The sequence below is a fragment of the Squalius cephalus genome (assembly GCF_949319135.1).
Source record: "Squalius cephalus genome assembly, chromosome: 19".
NCBI classification, from domain to species: Eukaryota; Metazoa; Chordata; class Actinopteri; order Cypriniformes; family Leuciscidae; genus Squalius; species Squalius cephalus.
The window spans coordinates 21495287-21507562 of NC_137140.1; the positions used below are offsets into that span (position 1 = coordinate 21495287).

The window sequence follows — 12276 nt, forward strand, 5'->3', positions numbered from 1 at the left end:
CTTTTACAATCCTTTGCTATTGAACTCCCTTACATTTGTACAGCATTACTTTTCTGAAGTTATGTAACCTGTTTATAGTCATATAATATAACCATCCACATTTTATATCTACTGTGTGCATGCAGAGGAAGGATGCCCACACAAATGTGAGGCCTTTTAAGTATTATGCAAAAGTTTATTGAATGAAATCTGATTAACAACCACATTGAGAGCGGGGCACAACGTAACGCTTTTTGACTTTCTCAGTTTGTGTAAATCTACTTAGGGATCAGAGTATTTATTTTTCCCACATTACTTTCACACATGTCTAGTACAATTATGTGGTTTTGTTTTATTAATACAGTGTATACTATTTTCTTGATATACCCCAAAATAATGGAAGTGAAATGTGAGCATGCCCCATAGGTGGGGTACATTGTAACATGTGAGGAGCACATTGTAACATTACCATATGACAGATTAAAATATTATCTGATCTAATAAAAAATAGTCAAACTAAAATATTTTCTCAATAAAATACAATTGAAGAGTTCAGATGCAAAAGCCTCTAAGTGCCATCTGAAATTTTCTTCTAGAATGATCATTTTTATCAAGCTCATATATTTAAGTTCAGTAATTTCACTTAAATGACAATTAATATGTAATTTTCATTGCCATTTAAGTGAAATTACTGAATTTAAATATACAAGCTTGATAAAAATGATCATTGTAGAAGAACATTTCAGATGGCACTTAGAGGCTTTTGCATCTGAACTCTTCAATTATTAACTTTTTCATATAAAATAATGGCATTTTTTAATCATTAAAAAGAAAAAAATTTTGGAGTTTGACAACGAACACATCGGAAAACACAGCTATACAGCATAGTTCAAAACATAAAAATAATTCATCATTTCTGAACATTGACTCTGTCTTTATTCACCTTTTTCTCATGTTTTCTCAATAGAATTAATAAAAGTATAGAATAGAATATAATAGAATAGAATAGAATAGAATAGAATAGAATAGAATAGAATAGTTGTAATAGGGGCACGTTCCCCATCTGTGCAACATGGGATTTAAACCCGGCTAGTGTCTTCTGCTAGTTAGCAAGCATTACATAACTATATCAACTGTTAAATAACATATTGGAGATTAAAATAATATCAGGTTTGTCTAATTTAAAATAGAGATGAAAAATTAACATATTAATTTACTTTTGTTATGGTTAATTAAATGTTCAGTGATATGAATTTTGGCACAATTTTGTCTCTATATAATGTTGATATGGCAACTAGTAAATACAGTAAGTTTCGTCATGCTGGCATGTGTGGAAGTATTTAAAATAAGTGTGCCCTGCTCTCTCCTATAGATATGTCCATTGTCCACTGAATCAGTAAATGTATGTGGCATTACGCACTGCGTGAGTGTATTCGCTCTCTTTATTCCTGGCATCATGCCATTTTGACTACTGTCTGAATCATTGCTGGGAAAGACTCTCATATCTCATCACGTAGCTTTCCTTGGCCTCCACCTCATAGAATCATGATCGTAATAATCCAGGTCCAAAGTTCAAACCATGCAGGATGAGCTAAAACTAGGGCTGAGAGAGCGCCAACGTTCAGTTTCACCAGACACCTTCAGCATTCACCATCCCGACTCTTCATCTAGGGTAAGTCTCTTTTGAGTCTCATGCATAGCTTTTATCGTGATGTCAGTTACAACATGCCATTACTGAGAAATGAATATTATTGTTAATTGCTTTGACAGAAGTATTATGATTATTATTGCATTTATGCATTTGACAGACAATTATCCAAAGCAACATATTTTGCATTCAATCTATTTTATCAGTTCATGCATTCCCTGGAAATAAAACCCATCATCTTCTTTGAGTATCAGGAATAATAATAATTTTTATTTTTAGTGTACATTTGTTATTTATTTGAATAATATAAATATATTAATAGTACTTTATGATATTTAAAATTTCTAACAAAAACATTGTATAATATACATATTTTTACAATATAAGTTAATACATGTATTATTCTAGTTCATTATTATTATCATTAAAGCATAATATATGTATTATTATTATTTTATGTTCTTCATCATCAAGGTTTAGTAAATGTGTTTCATTTAATAAGTTAATTTGCATTGATAATATTAATAACTTTTAAATATGTCCCTCTAAAAAATATCCCTCTTATAGGTGTTGTGCTGTAATATATAACACAAAGCCATACACGATGAAGAGCATCCTGAAGGACAAAAGTATGGCTCTGACACATGTTCTCTCTCTGTTTTTAATAGAACACAACTGTCTGTACTGCTTGTATTTCTGCTTATTTAACATTACATTCATTTCAAACTGTTGTGTGAGATGTTGATTTCTACACCAGTTCAAATCTAACTAAGTCAAAAACCTTCCCTCTTTCTGTTCCTCTGCAGAAGGGCCCCAAAAGCAGAGTAACTCTATTGGGGCCGTGCGCTGGACGCTACCAGAGGAAACTGTTCAGGTCCACAGTTCTGCCCCCACCAGCCCCTTCAAGAGCTGTAGTGGATTTTCTACCCGTTCACAGGTAACAACTCTAACTAACTCGGGGATGTTATGGTCTGTGATCCATGTTGGGTCATGATCACAATAATTTGTGCTCGTGGTAAATATTTCATGTTTGTTTCCAGCAAAGGCAACGTCAGCAGGGCCTGCAGGACCTCCGCAGCTTGGAAGAGTGCATCAGATTCATCAACCACTGGAAGCAACAGGTGGCACAAGTTTGTAAGGTCAGCCACAAATTATTTTACAATTTACAATATCATTTATTTTACTATACTGTATATATACATATATGTAATGTTATATTGCGTGTGCATGTGTATATGTATATGTGTGTATATATATATATATATATATATATATATATATATGTGTGTGTGTGTATATATGTATGTATGTATGTATGTATATATGTATATATATATATATATATATATGTGTGTATATATGTATGTATGTATGTATGTATGTATATATATATATATATATATATATTTATGTATATACATATATGTAATTTTAGCTATATATATATATATATATATATATATATATATATATACATAAGGATAAGGATGGAATGTAATTCTTTGAATCGAAAATGAGACAGTAGTCTTTACAATGCTTTAATTTTCCTGTATTATTTTATTATCATTTTATTGTTATATTGTTTTATATGTATGAATATAACAATAAAATAGTTCAGTAAACTTAAGGCATTGTAAAGAAAACTATCTTAAAAAAGTTTCAATTCAGAGATTTACGTTCCATGCTTCAAAAGACTGATGTGTTTAACGGCTCACGTAATCATTTGTTGGCAAACTCCTCTTTGCGTGCAAACTCAAACCAATAAATTTTTATAATACATGCTATCATGTGATAAGCGTTGCTATGCGAGACATGTATAGTGCTAGATTAGTTTATGTGAGCCCAGGGTAACTGATAATACATTTCAATAGCCTAGCAATTGTGCATCTGTAATTCTGGGCCTTGTCACACCATGTCTGTGGTGAGGATGTGCGAGGGTGGTTTGGGTCTGGGGGTTAAGGGGTTATCAGATAAGTTTTTAAAAAAGTAATATGAGTGAATAAATGAAATTGCTACTACTACTACTACTACTACTACTACTAATAATAATAATAATAATAATAATATTTATTATAGTAATTTATTTAGTTTTTATCTGCCTTGTTATAAAAGAGGCCTTAAGGGTGTTTATGAGCACTTGAAGCATTCAATAAACAATGTGTCTCTGTCATCAAGAACAAAAATTGCATTAGGAGATGGCAGAGGAAGAATGATTTTAGGGATTCACTGATTTTAAAACTCATGTTATGTCATGTTATGGTTGATTACAGATAAATTAAAACAATATCTATACTATATGTCTAAATAAAAATATTAACTACAAGTAAATTTAGGCATTACAGCATAATGTACAGTATGAAAAATGGATACTCATTTTGAAATTCGCAAAAGATTACATTTAACCGTGTTTTTAAATTGGTGTTTTAAAAGATGAAGTGCATGTTAGATGACGACAAATATAATATAATAGGGTAAATGAATAAGAATAATTAAATATCCAACATCGACTAATATTGTAATATCATCAGATAACAGATATGGTACATATATATTGTCCATCTATAAATGATTTGTAAATGTGTGCATGTGATTTACAGAATGAGGATGATCCCGGTGAAGGATGCAGCGGACCGTCAGAGCGGCAGACAGACCGCAGAACTGAACGCAGTATTGAAGAAAGCCGCAAGCTTATTCTTCAGTGGGCCAGTGAACTTCAAAGCGTAGACAAGGTGAATTTGACTGTAATTCAAAAAAAGACATCTCAATCATACGGTACTGTTCTGGAATACATACAGATCGACTTCAGTTCAACCATATAGGGTGACTAAGCTTTCTGTGTGCCTGTGTGATCCTCAGCTGTCTAAAAATCATTCTTGGATAAAGGAGAGGATTGATCAGGAGGAGGAAGAAGACACAAAGCAGGATAAAGATCAGAGTGAGGTGGTGCAGAAGAGGATCACGGAGTGGGCCAGAGAGATTCAGAGTGTGTCAGAGGTGGGACAACAAAAATATCTATATTATCTAGAGCGATGGTGTCTTATCTGTTGTTACTAACACATTAAGTGATCCAAAGTCCAGTTGTGGTTTTCTGCTTTCTTAGAATCGGTATCCACTTGTGAAATGACTCTTTAATATAATGCATAGTCATATTTGTTGACTGTGCAGAGCTGTGGAATGCTGGGAGATGAGCTGGCACAGATGTTGCGTCTCCTGGGACTGAGGAAGAAGAAGCTGGTTTCCCTCATGCCACTGCTGGAGTTCATTACTTGGAGTTTGCTGAAGGAAGACAGCAAGGTGGGATGGCTGTGAATGCACTGCTTTGAGTATTTCTGCTTGGGACATGGTGTAGTATACAATACAGTCATGCAAAATCTAGGGAAAGTTTTGGAAAGTGGTGCCTTTTTATGTGAAGAAATAGCAATTATCTAACTGAGAAACCAGAGACGAATATTCTGTCAATATTGAAGCACTTTATCTTATTGATACCAACAATAACATTACATACTTACGATATAATATGTAATATATGTTTTATTATCAGGGGTGAGGTGTGAGACTATAAAATGAAATTGCCTAAATTGCTTCAAAGATTAAATAGTTCTGATAAATGTATGGATGGAAAAACGAAATCATTATGGTTGTTTAAAGAGCAAAGTTCAAAAAGGTATCTTTGGTTTACTGTACGTTGACCAGTTATTGCCATCTGTAACATAAGTTCGAGCATTTGCATTTGAGAGACATTTATTATGTACAGTGACAGAGAAACATCATATGTGATGAAAAATAATGAATTAAATGATGATGAAATGAAATAGCTGTAATATATAAAATGTAACTTAGCTGAAGAATGGTTTGATTAATGTGTTATCTGTGTGGGAACAGTTTGGCGACAGGTTCACTTGTTTGATTTGCAACTTAAAGTCTGTAAATACATCATGCTATTTTAACCCTTAAGTACAGTATAAGAGATCAAGGGTTGTTCATATGATCCCTTTATTAAAATTGTTTATTAATGCTTGTTTTTGTATTTATTTTAGGGCATGGTTCCTCATCTGTGGCTTTCAGCTAAGCAGCGTACCTGGAAAGCTGGTGAGGGATCCAAAATCTAACTAATATCATTATTAATTTTGTAAATATGAGTAGCCTACACCACTTAAATTAATATTCATAACTCCTTTCTCTGTTCTCTTTTCTCAAACAGGCATGCCACGATACATCCCTAATTCAGGTAACTCTTTTAGAACTTTTCTCAGCACATTTGAGATATTTAACAAAGCACTAGTATGACTAACCAACCCAATTTTATGAGGTGGAGATTTCATATGAATTTGTACATGAATCATTTTTAGACAAAAGTAAGCATTAAGGTCTACCTAAACTTAGTCGTCAATGGTGTGTCATATGAAAGCGTACAAAAGAGATCATATGAATTCATGTGAATTAGCCACCGATTCACCAAAATGTAAAATAGTTACGAGTTGCCATACGAATGTGTTAGTCTAGCTGTCGCAATGTCTACTATTCTTAGCAAGTCAGTAGTAAGTAGTAAGATCTGGTATCTAAACTCAATATTGAGATCATTTTCTCTTATTTTTCACAGTCTGGAGCTGGATTGTCAGTGCAGGAGGTAAGTTTATATCATATTTAAATAAGACTTTCCCTTCACTCTTGCATTTACAAAGTGTCAAATGCATTAGTCGTAAAACCTTCATGTCTTTCTCTCAAATAGCTGATGTAAGTCTTGATCCCATGACCATCAACCCTTGGCTGCAGCTCTCTGATGACCACAAGAAGGTTCAGGAGGGCCTAGCAGAAGCAGATCTGCCATACAGCCTTCAGCGTTTTGATAGATTGCCCTGTGTCTTAGGCTGGGAGGGCTACATGAGTGGCCGCCATTACTGGGAAGTGGAATTTGCAAACAATGGTTATTGGAAAGTTGGAGTGACGACTGCTTCTTCAAAGAGGCATGGCCGCTTTCCAATGAATCCCTCTAATGGTTATTGGGTCCTGTGGCGCAGCACACGACAGTTCTATGCCTGCACCAATCCTGAAACGGCCCTACCTCTGCTGCTGGTGCCCCGGAAAATGGGAATATACATTGATTATGAGGAGGGACAGATTTCATTCTACAACGCGGAGAACAAATCACACATCTTCACCTTCACAGGACACTTTCGTGAGAAGCTGTACCCTTTCTTTGCCCTGCTGGATGGCAGGTCTGTTATAACCATATGGTCTCCTAAAGAGCATTGCCGCTTTTAACAACAAGGCAGGTTTTCATCTTTCACTCTGCACTTTCGTTTGAACATTTAGAACTCACTGGAACCAAATCTACTCTCAACTAAAAAGAAACTCCTAATAGCGACTTTCAGAGGATTCAACATTATGGTGGGCTGGACCCGCTTAATGAGAGCTATTATACACAGCTATACACGTCCATTATATTTATAACATGATTGCTACTCCTGGATCTCTTTATCCATTTATAAAATGTATCTTTGCATATTTTATCTGGCTCAATAATTATATATGTATCTAAGCTTGTCTACTTTCACGTGTATAAGGAACGGTATGTGTTTTGACACAAATATTTAATAAGACTGCATTATTTAGCCATGCATCTCTATGTTCATCCTTTAAACATCTAAATAAGATATTTATTATAAGCCTATCAATGTTTGTGTAGATAATGTATATTAAAAGGTTAATCATTCTATTTTTCATAGATGAACTGGATGATTATATGTGTATTAATAAAAAATAAAATGCAGGTCACCATGTGTATTATTGTTCTAACTGCACTGCTGTACTGAGAACACATAATTTAAGTCTAATTTAATGCTGTATTTAGTTGACAGTTTCAACTTTCATTAAAAAGAAATCATTCACAAATTAATATTTGTGTGGACATGTGCTCAGACGGAAAACGGAAGGGGCCAGAAGAGGACTTTGAGCCAGAGTAAAAGTGTAAGAAAAACCTGTCCATTTAAATACCGTACATAATTTTCATCAAATATCACGGGGAAAGACTCATGAGCCTTTAAAAGCAATGCACAAGCAGATTGTAAAACAAACGCTTCACGCTTCAAATACTTCTTCTCCAAATTAGGCAATGTTTAATTCCAGATTAATTTGTTAAAAAAATCTAGACTCTCCCTAACCTATAGGATTGGGCAAGCAGACTGTCACTCAGTGGTATAACCAACCAATCACAGTATCTCTTTTAGCCAGGGGCGGGATATTTCGGCAAATGTTAAACACGTCCCAATCCCAAGCCATTAGATGAACTTTTCTAACCTGTTGGTGCTTGCCGCTGCTCACTAAAACGTGTTTTGATTTTTATTGTTTCTGGAAACAACTTTTGTTATCAGCCTTTGTGTATGTTAATTGCATAATTGTTCATTATCATATCTTCCAAACGATTTTGTTTCTCGTAGACGCTAATAAAACTGACTGTGTCCAGAATCATGCGCACGGACTGGAAAGAAACACCGATGCTCCTGAAAAGGTTTGTTGTGGCATTACGTTCATTTTTGTTTGTTACGCTGAATGTTGCTAATGGCACATACAAATACATAATACCAGATCACAACATTTATTATCATCACTACTCAAGTAGCGGTTTTAATCAGTATAGCACTTATTGGCATGTGCCAGTGGATAGTGGCATATGCTACTTACATTCGTCGCGGAACATGTGCCGCCGTATGTCTTAACATACTTGAGTAACATTTTTAAAAGTCAATTAAACGTATTATAACAGTATCTATCATGATACACATAGTCTCACTTTTAGCTGTGTCTTTTAACTATTATAGTATTTTGAAGAACAAAAACCAAAACTTTAACCACTGGCTTACATCAGCAAGTCGCCTGTCACTTTATTTTGGTGCAAGGCTCTGTGCGGTCACACGCTTGGCACAGCCCTTGCGACGGCTCTGGGGACAGTATCTGTATGGCATGTGCCACTGAATGTTATGTAGTAATGCCAATGTTGTTGATTACGCAAAATGCCAATTCTAGACTATAAATATATCATAAGTCACTTTGAATTGACTTATGATTCAGATAATCACGTTTTGCACTTTTGATTAATTTTGTGCATTAGCTCAAGCAGTATTTTATAAAGGTAGAAACAGTGTCATTGAACCAAGGGTTATCTTTACCCCCTTATCTTAAATCTTTTGATTGGAATGTGTTTATCACATATGTGATAAACACATTCCATGCATCTGGCATGCATAAAACAACACCCAAATCACTATTGTAGAGATCGCGTAGGAAAGCTTGATCATTAAAATGCTTAAAAAGTCTTTTATAAATATAACGTGGTTAAGTTCTAGGAGTTTTACAATTTCTCACACAGACAACTGCACAGTGATCACTAATATCATTGCAAAAAACACCAATAGATGAGTATCTGTGGGAAGCATTAGTTAAAATTAAATCCAGTAAAGTGGATCTGTCTATATCCTTTTGATTCATCCTGGTTGTTTAATTAATCAACTGTACCAAGCAAAGAGAGTCAGAAGTCTCTTTAAAAAGATCAGAAGATGGCGACAGCCAGTCCCAGTTGAAATCGCCGAGTATGATCAGTTCATGTTTAGTCCAGTCGTGAAAGAAATCTGCAAGTAAAGTACATACCTCAACTGAAGATGAAGGCGGGCGATAACATCCAGCCACAACAATATCCGAACCAGAAAGATTTACTTTGAGTGCTAAAAGTTCAAGGCCATTTGGTTTGCTGATTGACTGTATGCAGGAACAGTTTAAATTAGATTTCACATATATTGCAACTCCCCCTCCTTTTTTTGCACGATCAGATCTGAAGACATTATATGCATCAATATTAATCATATCATTTGTGACTGATGTTTTTAGCCATGCATGGGCTTATCTGGGCTTAAGCCCAGGGCCCCAGTGATGCCGGAAAAAATATAACTATAACCGCATATTATAATGAGTTGACTGTCCCTTTTATATTATGCTTTATCGCTTTGCTTTGTATGGGCGTTTCAAGTCCTGCATGTGACGTGTCAAGACGCCGGGTCTATCAACTCACAGTTAAGGCCAATTTATACTTCTGCGTCGATTGTACGCATTAGTGTAGGCTACTTCTCCGTCATAAGCATTTATACTTCTGCGTTCTGTCTGCGTTACTCTGCAATTACACAGCCAAAACGCTAGTTTCCGGTGGGGTTTCTATGTTCCACTGTGTTTAGTTTCTTCGCAGCTGTTTTGAGTTTAGGCTACTACAAACAAGTGGATCATGTTGGAGTTGGAGCTGATCAACATGGAAAAACAGTTCATTTTAGTGAAATTACTAAAACTAAAATGTAGAAATGAGAGAAGGCGTTGGAGGAGATGGTATGTGTGACCCGTGAACCGGTTGAGGCAGAAGTAGGGTGAATTTTCTGTGCTTGTTCGGCCACTGAGGGACATGGACGAGGAAATGCACTTCAGGTATTTTCGGATGTCGGCGATTTGGTTCATCATATGCCTGTAAACATTATATAGAGACTGACAATCACCCTTCGAATTTGAGCTTCTGGTGGAAGCCAACAGGCTGTAGCAGCTAGCTACAAACTTTCGTCAACCACAGTTTCTTCCATAGTATGTAAAGCTTTGTGGAAAGCACCCTGCCCTTCAGTCGCCCAATGGGAAGATATTGCTGCTGATTTTTGGCAACTGTGAACTTTCCGAACTGTGTTGGCACCATAGACGGAAAGCACACTCCATTGTTCTGATGGCTTCCTGCGACAGACGCCAGATCTTTGAGGAGAGCCGATTTGGTTCTATGCTTCTTGAACACAAACTGAATCTGCCCCCACCAGCAAATCTTCCTGGAACAGGAGTCCAAATCCCACATGTGATATTTGGTTATGCTGTATTCCCCACAACAACCTCACGCGCCCCTTTCCAGGTAGGCCTATGTCACAGACAAAATTAATTTCATGTAATAGTACTTTGTATATTGTATATATGTGTATATATATATTCCTGATCACTGCTGCATTGGTACACAATGATTGCCTATCAATTAATACTGTTGTTTTGCTACCTAGGGATGAACCCATGGATAAGCAGACCTACAATTAGCCTTTCGCCGAGCCCCGCCCCCCTTAGTTACTGTTGCTACGTCCGACAAACAAATGGTCAAACACGACCAGCGCGACAGATTGCCATGACGGGAAGAGGTATACCAGGGGGGTAATGTTTCATAAAATATTGAAGCTTCCCCGGGCGCCGCCATTGATTAGCGGACCCCTACCTGCTGTTAGCATTCCATTGACTCCCATTCATTTTGGCGTCACTTTGACAGCGAATAACTTTACATCTGAGGCATTTAAAGACTCCATTTGTCCATTATTTATTTCTAAAGAAACATGAAAATGTATAAAAGGCTCCATTACCTTGTATCTTACGTTATGGCCCCATAGATGCAGTTTTTGTAAAAATAGGCTAACGATTGCGTCATAACCACGCGACTCTCTGTCGCACAGTAGAGAGATTACCGTATGGACAGGAGGAGAAGCTCGCGGGCAATCGGGGGGACGTGGAGGCAAAATGACAAAATAATTAATCAGAATACTTAGCAAAAGTTGCTCCTGCTCCTAGCTCATGGACAGCTCCTACTCACACTCTCCGTCTCTGCAAGTTTCGGAAGGGAATGATTCAGATTTCTCTTGGCACAGCTACTAGAAGACAGACGGGTTGCTTACGTCACATCTACGTCGTCAAGCTCAGTGTGAGTCTGCGCAGTACGCTCAGCCATCAGGAAGTGAGTGCTTCTAATTGACTTCACTTTTCTCCGTTGAATCCAATGGGGTCGCTGTGTCCATTTCTTTTACTGTCTATGAGGTATACCCGTGCGTGTCAGTGAACTTTTTTGGAGCAATACCTCCGCGATATCCTCCAGATCGAGGCAAAAGGGGTTACAGTATGCAGTGGAGGGATATATTCAAAATATAAAAATACGCAATGGAGACACGACTACTATCTACGTCTCTATCGAGGCTAATGCTTACCGGTGTTCATACATATCATTTGTGATATTACAAAGAACAAGGAAACAAGTGTTTAAAAGCATTGAAAGACACTCACTGTTGTGTTTTTGTGTGAAAGAAAAAACTGTCTCTGAAAATAAAAGTGCTGTCAGCAATTATTTCTTATGTGTGTTTTTTCGCATAAAACTATGACTAAAATTTTAAATGCTGCAACACATGGGAGTTATATTCTCGATGCTGTAGTTTATTTGATCAGTCACAGTATATCATTAATCAAGCTTAATTTGACTTTTCAACTACAATTAGGCAGGGTGAACTGAAAGCTTTTACAATCTTTTAGCTATATATCATTGACAAAAGTATGTGGTGCATTTTCTTCCAAAAATTATTTTCTTTCTCAAATTCATGCTTCAAGTTGACAAAGCACAATAAATGAAATCACTCAATAACTGTTTAACCAGACATAGCCTTAATTTGCATCTAAATAACTTTCATTGATTGTCTTTCATAATGCACTTACTATAATATTTATTAGGGGGGCAACAGATCACAAAAATCGCGGTTCAGACAATATTATGTTTTTTGAGTTACAGATAGGATAATTTTTCAGATCAGAAAAAAACAAACAAATAAACCTTTAAG

The 12276-nt window shown here is 36.1% G+C and overlaps 2 protein-coding genes across 4 annotated transcripts in view; both read left to right on the forward strand.

Moving 5' to 3' along the window:
- The first annotated feature begins 1599 nt into the window (after nt 1-1599).
- On the forward strand, nt 1600-7401 carry LOC307147467 (E3 ubiquitin-protein ligase TRIM15). Its single transcript, XM_079852210.1, has 11 exons — nt 1600-1651; nt 2195-2256; nt 2434-2564; nt 2668-2766; nt 4225-4356; nt 4484-4621; nt 4793-4921; nt 5665-5716; nt 5829-5855; nt 6228-6254; nt 6357-7401. Exons 2-11 carry the CDS (start codon nt 2232-2234, stop codon nt 6887-6889), a joined length of 1293 nt encoding a protein of 430 aa, XP_079708336.1. The 5' UTR covers nt 1600-1651; nt 2195-2231; the 3' UTR covers nt 6890-7401.
- Nucleotides 7402-7907: 506 nt separating this feature from the next.
- Nucleotides 7908-12276, forward strand: part of mfsd8 (major facilitator superfamily domain containing 8) — a 28246-nt gene continuing 23877 nt past the window's right edge. For 2 of the 3 annotated variants that reach the window (XM_079850833.1, XM_079850835.1), the window contains exons 1-2: nt 7908-8005; nt 8091-8135. Coding sequence is in view for 1 of the 3 variants with exons in the window: in XM_079850834.1 (XP_079706960.1) it covers nt 8095-8135 (41 nt within the window). In the remaining 2 variants the exon portion in view is untranslated. The remainder of the gene's footprint in view (nt 8006-8090; nt 8136-12276) is intronic. The other variant, XM_079850834.1, reaches the window with a different exon arrangement.